This window comes from Symphalangus syndactylus, chromosome 3 (genome assembly GCF_028878055.3).
Source record: "Symphalangus syndactylus isolate Jambi chromosome 3, NHGRI_mSymSyn1-v2.1_pri, whole genome shotgun sequence".
Lineage (NCBI taxonomy): Eukaryota > Metazoa > Chordata > Mammalia > Primates > Hylobatidae > Symphalangus > Symphalangus syndactylus.
The window spans coordinates 150,978,492-150,994,274 of record NC_072425.2 but is presented as its reverse complement, the minus strand read 5'-3'; the positions used below and the strand labels follow the sequence as shown (position 1 = coordinate 150,994,274).

The window sequence follows — 15,783 nt, the reverse complement described above, 5'->3', positions numbered from 1 at the left end:
AACGGGCTTTAAAAAAACAGTTGTGACCTACAGGTAGCAGAACCCACAGTCCTTCTTGACTTCTCTCTGGGGAATAGACTCAGAGTTGGAGGAACAGGGATAAGAACTTGCATCCAAGGCTATAGCTGAAGAAGGGGTGTCGTGTGGGCCCACCCCTGACCGTTCTGTGCTCAGTAGCTCTATGCCAGCTCCTGGCAGGAAATGTGCCTCGTCAGACGCTTCCACACGGGGGAAGGAGGAGGCAGCAGCCTCAGCATTCCCTGTATTAGGTCCTCCATTTCCAAAGGCTGCAGCTTTCATTTCCCCTCAGACAATCAGCATCATCTGGATTATTTTTATCCATTATTATTATCGATGCTGCAATGAATTCTGGCCAAATACATTACAATCTACGGATTCTGCCTTTGCTGAACCTAAGCAGTGGCACTTAGCGACATAACTTTCCTATGAGTATAAGATGGTAGGCTGGGGTCTAGTCTTGGCTCGGTCATAACGAGCTCTGTAGACTTGGGCAGGAAAGGAGGACGTTCACCTCCTTATGGTGAAACGAGAGATTTGGCTTCATCTCTGCTGTCCCTGCCGGCTCTAGGGTACTTCCGTACCTGAGATGACCAGGGTGTGCGAATCTCCAGGACGTTGCATGCCTTGCTAGAAGGGGAGAAGATCTGAATTTTGTAGTAATAATCCCTCTTCCTGCAGTAGTATTTTATCCCCGAGTTGCCTTCACACCTGGGCTCTCCTTTTGTAGAGACACCATGGTGTGAGGCAGGAAATCCCAGACTGGGGGCAGGCAGCTGCGTTCTGGTTTGGGCACTGATGGCAATATCCACATAAGCAGGTCTCTCCAACTCAGTGGATCAGAGCTCTCTCATTTAGAGAATGAGAACAGTATGTGTGCTCTGTGTAGCTCATGGGGTTAACATGAGAAGAGCTGATAACATGCATGAAGGTGCTTTGCAGAAGGCAAAACCCTAGATAAGTATAGATTACTCTTGAAGTCATTATCCCCATGGGGACAGGCATAGATGTTTTCTTCTTTACACCCTCTGGAGAGATTGACTTCTGTAGACTCTCCTCTCTTCTTCCTCTTCGTGACGCCATCCAAACCTCTTCAGTACTAGAGTTCAGCTTGGAGCCTGAGCCTTGATACTGTCTGTTCTACAAAGACAGGATGAAACACTTGGGGGCTGAAGGTCGGAGCAGGTGAGGTCCCGGGGAAGGATGGGCTCATGAGTGCTCCCCACCCTCCCTGCAGAGATCTTCCCGCAGCCGGACCTGACCGAGGACGGGCTGGCGCGGCCTGTGCTGGCGGGAATCGTAGCTACCATCTGCTTCTTGGCAGCTGCCATCCTGTTCAGCACCCTGGCTGCCTGCTTTGTCAACAAGCAGCGCAAGCGTAAGCTCAAGCGCAAAAAAGGTGGGTGTCTGTCCCCTTCCCTTGCTCTCCCTGGCCCGGTTTCAAATGCTCCCCATCAAGAGAGATGGACCATTTTTAGCACGGCCCCCCTTGGAAATAGGGACATTGAGATCTTGTGGGTAGAGCTGCCAGTGAGACTTGATTGAAAGTGGGGGTAAGAAGCAGGAGTGGTGGGGAGAGGCTGCTGGGGCCCAAGCTAGCATGAAGGCAGGGGCCAAAGATGCCCACTGTGAGCAGCTCCTTCCCTGTGCGGTGGTGCTCCAGCCCCGTCAGCCCCTGCAGATGAGCGTGCTGCGTGCTTGCTGGCTTGGCCTCAGCAGCCTCTCCCCTTCTCTTTCCTTCCAGACCCTCCACTCTCCATCACCCACTGCAGGAAGAGCCTGGAGTCTCCGTAAGTGTCTCTGATCCCGGGAGAACTGTGCTGTTCATGGCAGGGGGCGCGTAGGTAGACCGCTCGCTTTACCCAGCCCCATCTCAGTGTTGCTAAACCATTTCTTCTTGATTGACCTGTGTGTTAATTGTAAGTTGTCCACACTGGTAGAGGGAGTGGCAGTGCAGATGATCCAAATTAGCCAGTAATCAGTTTCTCTTCAGCCTTGGAATGTATTTCTTTAGTGTTTTCCCACCCTAGCAGATTTGCCTCCTTAATATGTGTTGCTTAAGTTGATACTAAAGTGAGCTTGCTTGTCTTGAAAAGAGGGGAATGAAGCTGGAGGTGTGCTTAGAGCACAGCAGAGAGGGGGCAGGTCAGTACAAAAGTGAAGAGGGGGGTGTTCACTGGAAAGATGGATGATGGCGGGGGGCCGGGCACGGCGGCTAACACCTGTAATCCTGGCGCTTTGGGAGGCTGAGGCAGGAGGATTGCTTGAGGCCAGGAGTTCAAGACCAGTCTGGGCAACACAGCAAGACCCTGTCTTTAAAAAAAAAAAAAAAAAAAAAAAGGAGCATGCACGTCCAGACAGTGGAGAGTTGGTCAAAGCATTTCACACCACGATATGCAGCCAGTTTTCTTGAGCATGAGGATCCTGGGTGCTGGGTGGTTGCCGAGAGAGGGAAAGGAAGGCCTGGCCAGCACACTGCCCCACCTCATCCCCTTCCGGCTCTCGCTCCTCCTTGCAGCTTGTCCTCTGGCAAGGTGAGCCCCGAGAGCATCCGCACGCTCCGGGCACCGTCAGAATCCTCAGACGACCAGGGCCAGCCCGCGGCCAAGAGGATGCTGAGCCCTACCCGCGAGAAGGAGCTGTCGCTGTACAAGAAGACCAAGCGGGCCATCAGCAGCAAGAAGTACAGCGTGGCCAAGGCGGAGGCCGAGGCGGAGGCCACCACGCCCATCGAGCTCATCAGCAGAGGCCCCGACGGCCGCTTCGTGATGGACCCTGCCGAGATGGAGCCCTCGCTGAAGAGCAGGCGCATCGAGGGCTTCCCCTTCGCCGAGGAGACGGACATGTACCCCGAGTTCCGCCAGTCGGACGAGGAGAACGAGGATCCACTGGTGCCCACATCTGTGGCCGCCCTGAAGTCCCAGCTCACCCCTCTGTCATCCAGCCAGGAGTCCTACCTGCCACCACCAGCATACAGCCCTCGGTTCCAGCCCCGCGGGCTGGAGGGCCCCGGTGGCCTGGAAGGTCGGCTTCAGGCCACAGGCCAGGCCCGGCCCCCTGCCCCCCGGCCCTTCCACCATGGCCAGTATTATGGGTACCTCAGCAGCAGCAGCCCTGGGGAGGTGGAGCCGCCCCCGTTCTACGTGCCAGAAGTGGGCAGCCCCCTGAGCTCCGTCATGTCATCCCCGCCCCTGCCCACCGAGGGGCCCTTTGGCCACCCCCCCATCCCCGAGGAGAATGGAGAGAATGCCTCCAACAGCACGCTGCCCTTGACTCAGACACCTACAGGAGGGCGCTCCCCTGAGCCCTGGGGCCGGCCAGAATTCCCCTTCGGGGGGCTGGAGACTCCAGCAATGATGTTCCCCCACCAGCTGCCACCCTGTGATGTGCCCGAGAGTCTGCAGCCCAAGGCCGGCCTCCCCCGAGGACTGCCCCCCACCTCCCTGCAGGTGCCCGCGGCCTACCCGGGCATCCTGTCTCTGGAGGCACCGAAGGGTTGGGCAGGCAAGTCGCCCGGCAGGGGCCCTGCCCCAGCGCCCCCCGCCGCCAAGTGGCAGGACAGACCTATGCAACCTCTGGTAAGCCAAGGGCAGCTGCGACATACAAGCCAAGGCATGGGCATACCTGTGCTGCCTTACCCCGAGCCGGCTGAGCCGGGGGCGCACGGCGGCCCCAGCACATTTGGCCTGGACACCCGGTGGTATGAGCCCCAGCCCCGGCCCCGGCCTAGCCCCCGGCAGGCCAGGCGCGCCGAGCCCAGTTTACATCAAGTGGTGCTACAGCCTTCCCGGCTCTCACCTCTGACCCAAAGCCCCCTCAGCTCCCGCACTGGCTCCCCTGAGCTCGCCGCCCGTGCCCGGCCTCGCCCGGGCCTCCTGCAGCAGGCGGAGATGTCAGAGATCACCCTGCAGCCGCCGGCCGCCGTCAGCTTCTCTCGAAAGTCTACGCCGTCCACAGGCTCCCCCTCCCAGAGCAGCCGCAGTGGGAGTCCCAGCTACCGGCCCGCCATGGGCTTCACCACACTGGCCACAGGCTACCCTTCCCCTCCACCCGGCCCCGCCCCTGCTGGGCCTGGGGACAGCTTGGACGTGTTTGGACAGACGCCCTCCCCTCGAAGGACGGGGGAGGAATTGCTCCGACCAGAGCCCCCACCACCCACGTTACCTACTTCAGGGTGAGTGCGCCGCCTCTTCCGCCACCCGCACCTGGTCAACTTCCTTCCCCACCCGCCTCGCCCTGCCCTCCACCCCGTCCATCCGCCCGGCGACAGGGCTTGTGTGGACATGCTGCACCAGCAACCCTCGGGAGAGGAGTTCTGGCCGCCGCGGCATTGGCAGGGTGCAGTCGCTGGGGTGGAGCGGGCCTACCTGCCCAGGTGCCCTGCCGGGAGCATGAGGCGTCTTCTCCAGCAAGCCCTGAGCTGTCAGCGGGCGCGCCACCTACCAGGGAGCGGCGGATCACAGCGAGTGCCCTCACGGGGGTGGACCCCGTCCCTCTTGGAGTTGATGGCTCTCCGAGTCCCTGTGGTCCTGGCATCGGGCAGTGGTCCTGGGGTTGCCCACACACCTCGTGTCTGGCCTCCTTTTCTTCCCCGGCCCCTCCTCCTTGCTAAGCAGGACCCCGGAGCCTGACTTCTCTAGGCCACCAGGCCAGGGGCCTCCTGTTCCCAAACTCCTGGCCCTTAGCAGCCCTAGTGAGCGCCGGACTCCAGCCCCCTCCTCAGCCTCTCCTGGAGGCCCAGAGAAAAGTGTCAGGCCTTGTGACCATGTGCAGGACACATCCCCCACCCCCACCTGTATACCTCGCAGGAAGCTGCAGAGAGACAGACAAGCTCCCGCGACCAGCCCGCCTGGGAGAGCACTCTCTAAACTAGCAGCTGGTATTCCAGGTACCAGAGCCTGGACACCTGTCTGTGCCTCTTCTTCTCTCATCCTTCTCCCCTGCCGTCCCCCCTCCTCCTCCCCCTGCCCCTCCTTCCTTCTCCAGTCAGTCTTTCTCTCTCCTGCCTTCCTTCCTCACCTTCGTCTTTGGGTTGACCCGACTTGCTCGGAAGAGCCGGCCACGCCTCTGTAGTGCCCCTGGATACCCCGTCCCCCCGCCCTCTTCTCTCTCTCTTTCTCTCTCTGGCTCCGTCCTTTGGTCTCTCTTCTTGATGTAGCCGCCTGTGGAGGGAGCAGAGAGTTCCAGAGGAGGCTGGCCTGGTGGAAGGCAGGATGGGAGGTGGTCGAGGAGGAGGGAGCCCAGCGCCCTCCCCCTGCCCCGTCCCCCACCCTCCCTGGTACCTGGAAGTACAAGGTCACCTCCCACCCCCAGCCCCACCGCGGGCTGCTCCGGGGCCGATGAAGGGGGTGGGGGCTTAGGGCGCAGGGAGGTGCAGGAGCCGCAGCCGCCGCCTGTGCGCGGGAGGTGCCCTGTCTGTGCTTTGTGCGCGCTCAGCTCATCTGCTTCCTTCCATCGTGTCTGGGTCTCCGTCTCTCTCCTCCTCCCTCCCCCACGCTCCGGCCTCGCCTCTCCGGTGCTCGCTGTGCCCCTCCCTGCTTCCCTCTGGGTGTGCGTGGGCGGTGCCCCCCGGCCGGTGTTGATAACTGCTTTGTTTCTGATTGATCTCAGCTATCTGGGCAGTGTTGTCGAGACAAGCCTCTCCTCAGCTCAATAGGTAAGGGAGCTCCTCGGCTGGGCGGGCGGGGGCGGGCAGGCGGACGGGGCTTCGGCCGGGCCATTGCTTCCTGGACAGGGGATCCAAACCATGTCCCCTCACCGCCCCGTGGGGTGGCCGCTGCCGCTCCTCGATCCCCATGGCTTCTGGGTTCCCCACATCGAGCCACGCTCGGCACCGCCTAGCTGCCGCTTCTGCCCCCCACCCCCCCCATGTCCGGCCCCTCTAGAGCCCCCTGCGGCTCTTCTCACTCCGACGCCTCGCCAGCCTGCTGCCAGTACACCCAGGGCCTCCCACAGAAGCCCTGGGGCCCTGCATGCACCCCGAAGGGGCCCAGAACGCCTGAGATCTGCTTTGCATCTCTGTACCCTTGGGGACCTCTCTGGGGCCCCTCTGACATCCAGGAAGAGCCCCCCACCCCCCGCACCCTATTCTCCCAGCAGCCCCAGGCATAGCATCCCTTCTCCTGGGGTGGCTGGCCCCTCACCAGCTTCTTGAGATCTTCGTGGTATTAGGCTCTCTCGAGGAGCACAAGGTTGGGATGAGCCCCACTTCTTCCCTGACAGTGGGGTCCTCTGCAGGGTCAGGTCCCTGCAGTCCTGTGGGGCTTTGTAGGAAAATGTCATCACTCCCCTGTGCTCCTTGACTTCTGCAGCCTGACCTTGGTAGTCACAGGACTGAAATGTGACCTAGCCCTTGGGTCCACATTGCTTTCAAGATCCCTGTTGTAGCCTTGTCGACCTCCCTGGGTCACACTGTAGGGAAAGGGTCTTAGGAAGACCTCTTAGGGGAGGGGGCAGGCTTCCCCTGGGCAGACAGGCATTGAGCTGGAAAGAAGTGAAACCCCCAGGGACCAGCACTGTGTCCCTCCCCCTGCCCCCGCAGTCAGCCTCTCCCTGAGTGTCCTTCCAGGTGGAAGCTAAAGGAACTTGGGCATTCAGGGAGCCTTTGAGTCCCTCACAGAGACTCAGGGCCACCCAAAGCTCGCTCCCTCTCACAGTAGCCTGACAAGGTGCTGCCTCTCGCCGCGGACCCTCTGCCCTGTGCCTGGGCACACACAGGCATCGGGCACCTGCATGGGAGACAGCGAGCCTCCCGTCCAGGTGCTTCTGGCTTTCCAGGCGAGAAGGAGACAGGTGCCTTCCCCACCTAGAGATATCAAGGGAGATTCATTTTCCTAACCAGGGTTATAATTCTCATTCAGTCCTAAGAGTGGCCTCCATAAAGAGGACTGCCCTGACATTTCTTTACCATCTGTGGCTATAAAACTGTCAGCAGCCCAGAGGCCCTGGAATTGTGGGTGAGGCTGTCTGGCATAGGGTGAGTGTGAGGGCTGTCAGGCAGCGTTTATGAGCTCACCTGCTCCGGGGCCCTCCTGCGGCCAGAGACCCACTGGACTTCCACCTTCCCCAGCTCCCTCCCTGTCCCAGCTGACTCCTCCACAGCCCCCGGAGGTGTGGGAACCCTAGACTAGCTCTCACCCCAGCTCCTGGAAATTCCTAGACTCCGCTGTCATGTGTTACTCCTCGCCCCTTCACTCAACTCCGTTGACCCTCCCGTTTCCCAGTGTTCCCACTATGCCAGATCCATGAGAAGCCCGCTCTCCTTTCACTGCTGTGGCAAACCCAGAAACCAGGGGCAGCGGTGAGGGACCATCGTTTCTCTCCCGGGCCTGGCCAGCATCCCCAGCCTAGGAGAAGGAGACCCTCCCATCCTGAGTCAGCCCCTCGGTGCTGGCCTCTCCTGCCTGCTGGGAGCCTCCCCGGTATGGCTGCTGGGCCCTGGGGAGATGCAGGCTCTGTTCAGATGCTGTCTCCATGCTGCACCTTTGCATGTGTGCCCTCTTGGTCTTGCTTGGAGAAGTTGTGACAGCTCTTGTCCACGTGCGTTCTCACTGTTTCTTTTCCCTTCAGTTCCTCTCCTGTTCCTTTTGTCCATATGTAGTTGTTGCCCTTGCCTCTCCTCTTTTCTCTCTCCCTTTTTTTCTCCTCTTCCCAACTCTCTTCTCAACATGGGGAGTTGTATTGCGTGGACCTGTCCGTTCTGAGGACTTTGGGGAGGCCGAGCCAATTCTTAGCTCCCGTCTGAGCCTAGTGATGCCCTGTCCTCACCTCTCCTTCCACTCCCTTTCCCGTTCAGGCTGACTGTCACCGCAGGGAGGCAGGTGGGTCCGGAGCACGGAGTGGCCCCTGTCCTGGGTCAGCTGTAGGAAGGGGCCCCTTTGGAAACAAGCCTCTGCCAGGTTCTGAGGCAGAGCACTGGTCTGAGCCTGGCCCTACAGAAGGGTTCCATCTTGTGGTCAGCGGGGTGGGCTCAGACCTGCAGACTCCTGCAGGGGGCCCACCCTTTCCCTTGCTATGGCCCGTCTGTGAGTGGCTTTCCCCTGCCTCCATCAGTGTATAATCAGGCAGGTGGTGTTTGCTCTCAGGTGATTAGAAGAGAAGGAAAATGCCCATCAAGCCACTGCTTCAGCCTGTTGGCCAGGGAACACCTGAACAGGGTCATAATGGTCAGCTCCTGGGCGCGCTGAGCTAAGGAAATATGCAGCGGGTTTTGACTTTCCCTGTCCTGAGGCCTCCACTTTGACCTGGCTGCATCTTTTCCCAGCGCTTCTGGATAAGCTGAGAGCTAAGCAAATAAGACCTCCTGGGCTACCTGGTCATGATTTGGGTTTTGTATGGATTTTTTGAAAAGAGAGAAATAGTGTTGGCTGGGTGCGGTGGCCCATGCCTGTTATTCTAGCACTTTGGGAAGCCAAGGAGGGCAGCTTGGGCAACATAGTGAAGCCCTGTCTGTACAAAAAAATACAAAAAATAGCTGGGCATGGTGGCACATGCCTATAGTCCCAGCTCCTTGCGGGGCTGAGGTGGGAAGATCATCTGAGCTGGGGAGGTCGAGGCAGCAGTGAGCCGAGATTGCGGCACTTCACTCCAGCCTGGGCGACAGAGGCCCTGTCTCAAAAAAAAAAAAAAAAAAGAGAGAGAGAGAAGTAAGTTCCAGGCAATTGTTGGTAGTTCTGTACTGCAAAAAACACCTCTGTGCGAAGGCTTTGAGGCCCTCATCTTACAGCAACCCCCTGACTTCCTGGAAGAAGGGAGCCCCAGGGTTCGTAGCATTCCTGCATGCTTTAGAACAGTATAGGCTGGTTGGGAAGAGAGCTGTGACCTTAAATTCTTGGAGAGCCCAGGACTGGCTTCTGGTGTAATGGCATCATCTATGGATCAAACTTAGATTTACCTGACAGCTGAATTCCGGGGATAGGATGGAGTGTTTCACTGAAGCTTCCCATGAGACATTGGTACCAAGAGCTCCATGACCGAAGGGCCCCAGGTGGGGCGGGCGTTGGCAACAAACGTGGTCACCTTCCTAAAACAGGGAGGCAATTCGATTGCACAGGGCTTTCCATGCTGTTGGTAAAGTCTGTTAGGTCACATTCTATGCGTCTTTTCTGTACCATGTGCCAAAAATAGACTCATTTTGCCTGCCCCGCTTCCTCCCTCTTGTTCTGCCAGACACCAGCTTTTGTTTTTTCCTCCTGCATTGGGTGAGGGTCTTGGTGTGTCCAGAGCCTTCTTTTGTCCTGTGGCTATGCTTTGGTGCTGAGCCCAGAGCTAAACAGGTGGACAGCAGGTATCCTGGAAGGGCTGGAGCTTGGCTGTTTCTCAAGTGCTTCTGGTCACTGGATCATTACTGTTTGGGAATTTTTGCTTGAAGATACAACTTAAGCAGGCTCCTCTCCAGCCCTGGTCTGTCTTACTGGGGCTGTTCCACCAAAGCACAGAATGTCAGTGCTAGCCTCAAGTACGTTGCAAGGCAGATCTATTTCTCAGGTGTGGCGGGGATGCCATGCTTTTCTTCTTTGTAGCTGCTATACCTGTGTTGATTGGGAAGACGCTGGAAGGGCAGTTGAGAGGTGAGCCTAATGTTAAGAGTCTTGGCTCTGTCCCACGATGACTGGATTATTCGACAGGTTGCTTACCTCTAAACGTCAGTGTCTCCATCTGAAAAATGGGGGCATTATAGTAGCTACCTCTCAGGTTTGCTGTAGAGATTACAGGCAGTTACTGTACAGCAGTGCCTGCTGTGGTAAGTGGTAAATCAATGCTAGATGATAAAAATGACAACAGTGGTAAGATGTTGATTCTAACCATCATATCACCCCTGGAAGTTTCATCTGGCTTGAAGAATCCCTAACAGTTTTCAGGGCACCCTGCACCAGTTTCTCTTGTGCCTTAGCGGTCGCCCTGGATGACGTTGGAGAGCACTGTTCTTGCTGGTCATGCGCCCCCCTGACCACACGTCGCTCACCCTGTGTGGTCCTCCTGAAGAGGCCGGCCAGGAGACAGAGATCGACTGAACAGGTGGATTCACATTAACTTTCCTTCTAGGCAGCATGAAGAAGCCTCAGTCGAGGATGAGAAGGGGTGAGGATGTGCCATCTACACTGGAAAGGTGTGCTCCCTCCCGCCCGGGCACCGGCACCCTTTGTCTGCCTTCCCACTTCCTTCCCAGCTGCTGCTGCACTACGGGATATCTCTGGGTAGACTGGCATGTTTGGCCACTTCTTCACGAGAGGGCTGTGTGTGCCTGTGTGTGCACCTAAGGGACCCTGTGTGGCCTTCTTAGCTCTGCTGTCAGGGGCTATGGAAAGTCAAGAGGTTGACCCTGACCTGAACTTTGAGGGAGCCTTTTGAAACTTTATGGACTAAAGGACTAGAGGATGATGACATCGCCTGGGAAGATGGAGGTCACTGCATTGCCAGTGCATGCAGGAAACCCCAGAGACCAGAGGCTTGTCTGCAATTAGTGTGTAAGTCTCCTCTTCCCGCCTCGCTGCCAAGATATTTGATGTTGGGGAGAAGAGGCTGCAGGCTTCGTATCCCTCTTAACACTTTTTTTTTTAACCTCAGACTGCTTGCTGACCTTTGGGGTCTTCTTTTGCCCTCACAGCCTTGTCTGTCCTACCTCTTTTAATCAGGACTTTCCAAAAACTGTTTGCGATGGAGATAGGGGAGGGAGTTGGGGGCTCCAGGAGAAGAAGAGCAAGGCACGCCCGTCCGCCGTGGCCCCAGAGCATCCTTGCTTCTCTGATCATGTGCTAATGCCAACGCTGGTGGGAAGACAGAGTGACCTGTCTCTTTCTCTTTCCCCTTCATTCCTCAGGCTCCAAGTTGGGTTACTTTGAGAAGAAATGGCATTGAGAACGTGTCTTCTAGGTTTTCCTCTTTTATGACTCTTGAAAGATTCTCTCCAATATGCACTGAGTGTCACAGACTGCCCCTCCTCTCAGCCCTCTTGGCTCCCTTGTGTACCTGGGCTGCTGCACAGGTGTGGCCAGACTGTGGACCGTGTCCTAACCGTGCAGTTGATCCACCAGGCAAGTGACAATCGGGATGCAGGAAGAGAGGCCAGTACACGTGTTCTTCTGTTCCAACAGCCTCGTTTCTCTGTCGAATCCTAAAATACAGAGGTTCACCACATTCTTGTTACAGACAACAAGGGCTCTGGGAGGCTACCAGATTTGGTTGTTCTGCCGTCATCTCCTGCCACCTTCTCCTGTTCTCTTACATGGCCGAGGAGAGCTGAGCCTAGTCTGCAGGGTCGAGGGGACACTGCCCTGAAAATGCTGGTGTATGACAGGTATTCGTTGCTGTTAGCTGCTGCTGTTCTGTGGGAATCTTGCAGCTGCAGGAGAAGAAGCTGGCGAGGCTGGGTTTTGTGCAGCCTGTCTCACTGGAGGTCGGGTTTCTCACTTAGCACCCCCTTTTCTGGAGATGGAGGATGGTTCACGGGGATGGGAGCTGCTTGCCCCCTGCCCTAATGTGCCCTTTTACTTTCCATTCAAAGGTCTTGATTGTGGTGATTTCTAGGAACTCCAGACGTTGAGCCTGCTTCTGGCGCTGACACTAAACGCACCCCAGCCTGAGTTACACGGGAAGGGCTTCCTGTTAAAGTCTCTCTCCCTTTGCTAGGGTCTCCTGACTGCTCTGCAGGGTGGTCTCCATCCGAGGTGGGCCACGCTCCTGGAGCTTTCTGCTGGGTTTTCTTCTTTCCAGGAGCAATAGAAAGGCAGGTGTCATGGAGCCATCGTGGGCACCTTGGGCTGTGTAGGACTGAACTCTGTCCTGCTACGGGTCAGCTACTTGGCTTTCTTCCAGCCCCTCTTCCAAGGCCTCACACATCCGGGAGCTGACCTGTGGCTCTCTGGTTGTCCTTTCCAGAACACTTGCAACTGCACCCGGGAATGCTGCTGCACCTGAGAGGCTGGAGGCTCTGAAATACCAACGGATAAAGAAGCCCAAAAAGTCATCCAAGGGCTCTTCGAAGTCAAAAAAACGATCCGGTAAATGATGGGCACCGCCCACCCCGCTCCTCCCACCTTGCGTTGCTGTTGTCAGGAGGGTTATTGAGCTCAGGGTCCCAGCCTTGGGCTTCCTCTAGAATGGAATCCACAAGCTTGTCTTGTCCTTTGTTTCTTTTTTAACGCTATTTTTCAAACAATACGCAAACATAATTTTCATATACAAAATGAGAAAGATAAGGGGAATCTATCTGATTGCCCTCGCAATTTGTTTCCACTCACCCGGAGAACTGTCGTTTTCAGCATGTGTGCCTTCGGAAACTTTTCTGTGCCTACAGCTTCAGAAAATGTATCCTATTGTTTTAGTGTGTTTTCAAACAACACAAATAGTACAGATATATTTTTCCACTCTGCATTTCACCTTGCACATAACTCTATCTCTTTACTTACTTCCCCTCTATCATTTCAGGCCTTCTAGTGAACACAGGCATGACGGGACCCCATGTGGAGGTCAGGGTACATTGCAGCCTGGGCCCAGCCTCTGCAGGTTGGCTACACCCTTCTCAGTGAGATGGAGTGAAGCCTCCTTACCCCACAGAGAGGGCGTCTCTATCGAAGTCTGTCCGATGTGTATCTAGCAGGGATAGGTAGCTTCTGAGTGCAAAACGAATTTAGCCCTCTTTAAGACTAGAAAATTCTTTAATATTTGTTAAAAACCCTCTTTTCGTGAATGGTTTTAGGAGTGTTGTGGCAGGCTGTCAAGGAAGAGTGCTGAACAGTTGCTTTGCAGAGCTTTGATAACTGTTGTAGAGTAACTCTGTTTATAGACAGGATTATGGGAGAGTGTTATACAGAAATTCAAAGCCCCACGAATCTCTGGGAGACGGTGATCACTTATGATCACTTAGCCTTTGGCTGGTACTAGTACACTTTCTGTTTACAGATGGAAATACTGAGGCAGAGAAAAAGAAAATGATGTTTTTAGGGCTTGGGTTAGAAACTGGAGCTCAAAGCTGCATTTTCAACCAATTTAAGCCTATTCTTAACCCATTTAAGACCCATCAATATATATTTTTTATATATGTATAACATATATTTCTTTATTGCAAAAAAAGTCACATCAGAGACCCGCATTCTCTCTTGTTTTGATGGCAGTGGTCCTGTTACCAGTTCTGTGTGGCATCCTCCAAATGTCTGTCTTTAGCCCAGGTCCCTTCCCTGAGGTCATGGCTCATTTTTCCAGTTGGCAGCTGAATGTGCACTTGGGTGTTTCATACACCTTTACGATGTCTAAAGCAGACTTATTGATCAGCCTCTCCAGGTCTGCTTCTCCTCAGCTCTTCCTCAGTTTAATCACTAGCACTCGTACCCACTGGGGTGTCAGGCCCCTTGACTCCAGATTCTTCCCTTGCCTTCACATCTTATGTCGAGCCCACTAGGTAATGCCTGTTACCTCAGCCTTTGCAACATATCCTGAATCTGGCCACTTTCTGTTGTCTCTATTGCCAACTCTGTGTTCTGAGTCACTGTCTGTCCCACCTTGACTATTGCACTACCTCGTGGCTGGTGTTCCAGCCCCATCCTCGTACCTCGCACTGTGGACTCCACACACAGCCACCACAGCGAACTGTAGGACACGTAGCAGCATCCTCTCTTTCAGTCACGAACACACACGTGCAGGCGTGTGCACACATACACAAACACACACTTCAGGTTAAAACCTTCCCATCGTAACCAGATTCCCATCGTAACCAGAACAGATTTCCAGATTCTAGATGCCCTGCCTGTCTTTCTTGCCTCACTCTTTTCCAACTGAGATGACCTCCCTCCTGTATCGGGGACACACCACATTTACCCTTAACTTGGGGCTTGCACACATGCCATTTCTTCTGTTGGGAATAATTTTTCTTCAGATCTGTGGGAGGCTCATAATTTAAGATGCAATTCAAGTGTTAACCCTTTAAGGAGTGGAGTAGTGCCTCAGTTGACCCTATTTTATCTTTGTAGTATTTTCGGTAACTGCGAATTTTATTTCTGTATTTTTAACGTCTTGACAGTTTTTCTCTTCCTCTGCACCCTCACATGGATGCATAGTCTTTGAAGCTAGCAAAGGCATTCCTGATTAATCTCCAGAAGGGCCATGAGGCAGAGGAGAGGCCCGGGCAGTCCAGGAAGGGTCAAGGCCTGACTGTTGCATGCGATTAAAATCTTGTATAAAGTCGGTCATTGCTTGGGGCAGATGGGAAAGATGCCCTGAGTCCCAGCCTGTTCCTTCCTGATCCCCAGTCCCTAGAATGATGCCTAGTACTCAAGAGGCACTAAAAGAAATATTTGTAGACTGATTGAGAAAGAAATGAATGAGAAAGAAAATCCTCTCCATTCCACTTTCTTAACTCTTATTCCAGTGAAAGGAGCAGGGTCAGGTTGCTGGTTGTCTTAGCGGAAAAGAAGGTGGTTTCTCTGCAGCAATTCAGTCTGGTCTCTGTAAACTCAGGTGATTCCTTTGTTTCAACATTAGAAACCCGGAACAAATGCAGGTGGAAAAGGTGAGCGGGCTGCGTGCTTCCTTTTCATCCGCTTGCTTCTCCTCTCTTTTGCGTCCCTCTTCCTTTCTCCCTAGACGGTTCTGCCTCCCAGACTCAGCAGCTTCCCAACTCTCAGGTTCTGTGGCCCGATGAAGCTGTCTGCCTCCGAAAGAAGAAGAGACATTCTCGTCCTGACCCCTTTGCCCGGCTCTCAGACTTGTGCCACCGCCAGCTTCCGGAAGACCAGACAGCGATTCTCAACAGTGTGGACCACGATGACCCAGGCCATGCCACTTTGCTGTGACTCCACCCCACTCTAGGTGTCCCCGGGGAGAGGTTGCTGGGCTCAGGCAGGGAGGGCCGCTGTGTGGGGGTGTGTCCTCCTCCGCCTGCCAAGGGGGGCCCAGACCTCTGTCCTGCATGCCCCCTCTTTTGCCAGAGCGGGTGTCTCCCTTCAGATCCTGGCCACCTGTCTTCAGGACGGAGGGTGGGCAGACCTTCCACCTGTGGGTCGAGGTCAGGAAGTGGATTGGAGACTGGGCAACACCTGTCTCCTCCCCTCCGCCCCCCTGCTTCACTAGGTTGATTTTTCTCATCTCTTCCAATGTCTTTGGAAGTGAAGAGGAAAGCAATGGCTTTTACTGCTTTCTGCTTCTGTTTCAGTTTTTCAAGTCCTGGAAGAAGGCTGGACTTAATGTCCATCTTCCACACCCCACATATATATAGATATAGATACAGATGCATATGTCTGTAGTGTGGGTTTCTCTCTGTGTGTGTGTATATATATATATATATATATATATGTACATTGAGGCAAAGTGCTGTTGCTCTCTGTGGTCAGTGGAGGCAGGAGGAGGAGGGCAGTGGCCAGTTGGGGTTTATGAGCAGGGCTGGCTGCACGTTGGCCAGGTGCCTGACGTCTGTCTTGGGGGATTCTTTCCCCCAAAACAAGATCCATGTCTCTCAGCTGAATTCTCCGTGTGCAGAAATGGGGCCTTGCTGTGATTCCCGGCTGCCTTCTATGGGGGTTCAGCAATGAGTTACTGCAGAACTAAATTCGAGCCTTTATTTCTTGATTCCTGGGTGAAGAAGGGGTGGCCAGGCACCCAGACCTGCATCTTTCTTCCTTCCAGCGTGGCTCACGCTGCACAAGTAGAGGCTACTCAGCCGTGGGGCTAAAGCAAGCCCCTGGTGCACAAATCCAGCTCATCCATCGGCACCCTTCCGCCCAGCCAGGCCGTGAGCTCTGTGGCCAAAGGCTCCCCACTGCGGAGCCACCTGTG

General features: G+C 55.2%; 1 protein-coding gene across 12 annotated transcripts in view; it reads left to right on the top strand.

The window, feature by feature from the left end:
- Positions 1-14,830, top strand: part of IGSF9B (immunoglobulin superfamily member 9B) — a 47,448-nt gene extending 32,618 nt beyond the window's left edge. For 4 of the 12 annotated variants that reach the window (XM_055273822.2, XM_055273821.2, XM_055273815.2 and 1 more), the window contains 7 exons: positions 1,256-1,417; positions 1,763-1,808; positions 2,537-4,192; positions 4,827-4,906; positions 5,629-5,674; positions 11,896-12,017; positions 14,596-14,830. In XM_055273822.2, the coding sequence (XP_055129797.1) occupies positions 1,256-1,417; positions 1,763-1,808; positions 2,537-4,192; positions 4,827-4,906; positions 5,629-5,674; positions 11,896-12,017; positions 14,596-14,804 (2,321 nt within the window). In that variant the 3' untranslated portion in view covers positions 14,805-14,830. Of the gene's footprint in view, positions 1-1,255; positions 1,418-1,762; positions 1,809-2,536; positions 4,193-4,826; positions 5,314-5,628; positions 5,675-8,102; positions 12,018-14,595 lie in introns of those variants that run through there. The other 8 variants (XR_008656823.2, XM_055273816.2, XM_055273817.2 and 5 more) reach the window with 8 other exon arrangements.
- Positions 14,831-15,783: the final 953 nt, after the last annotated feature.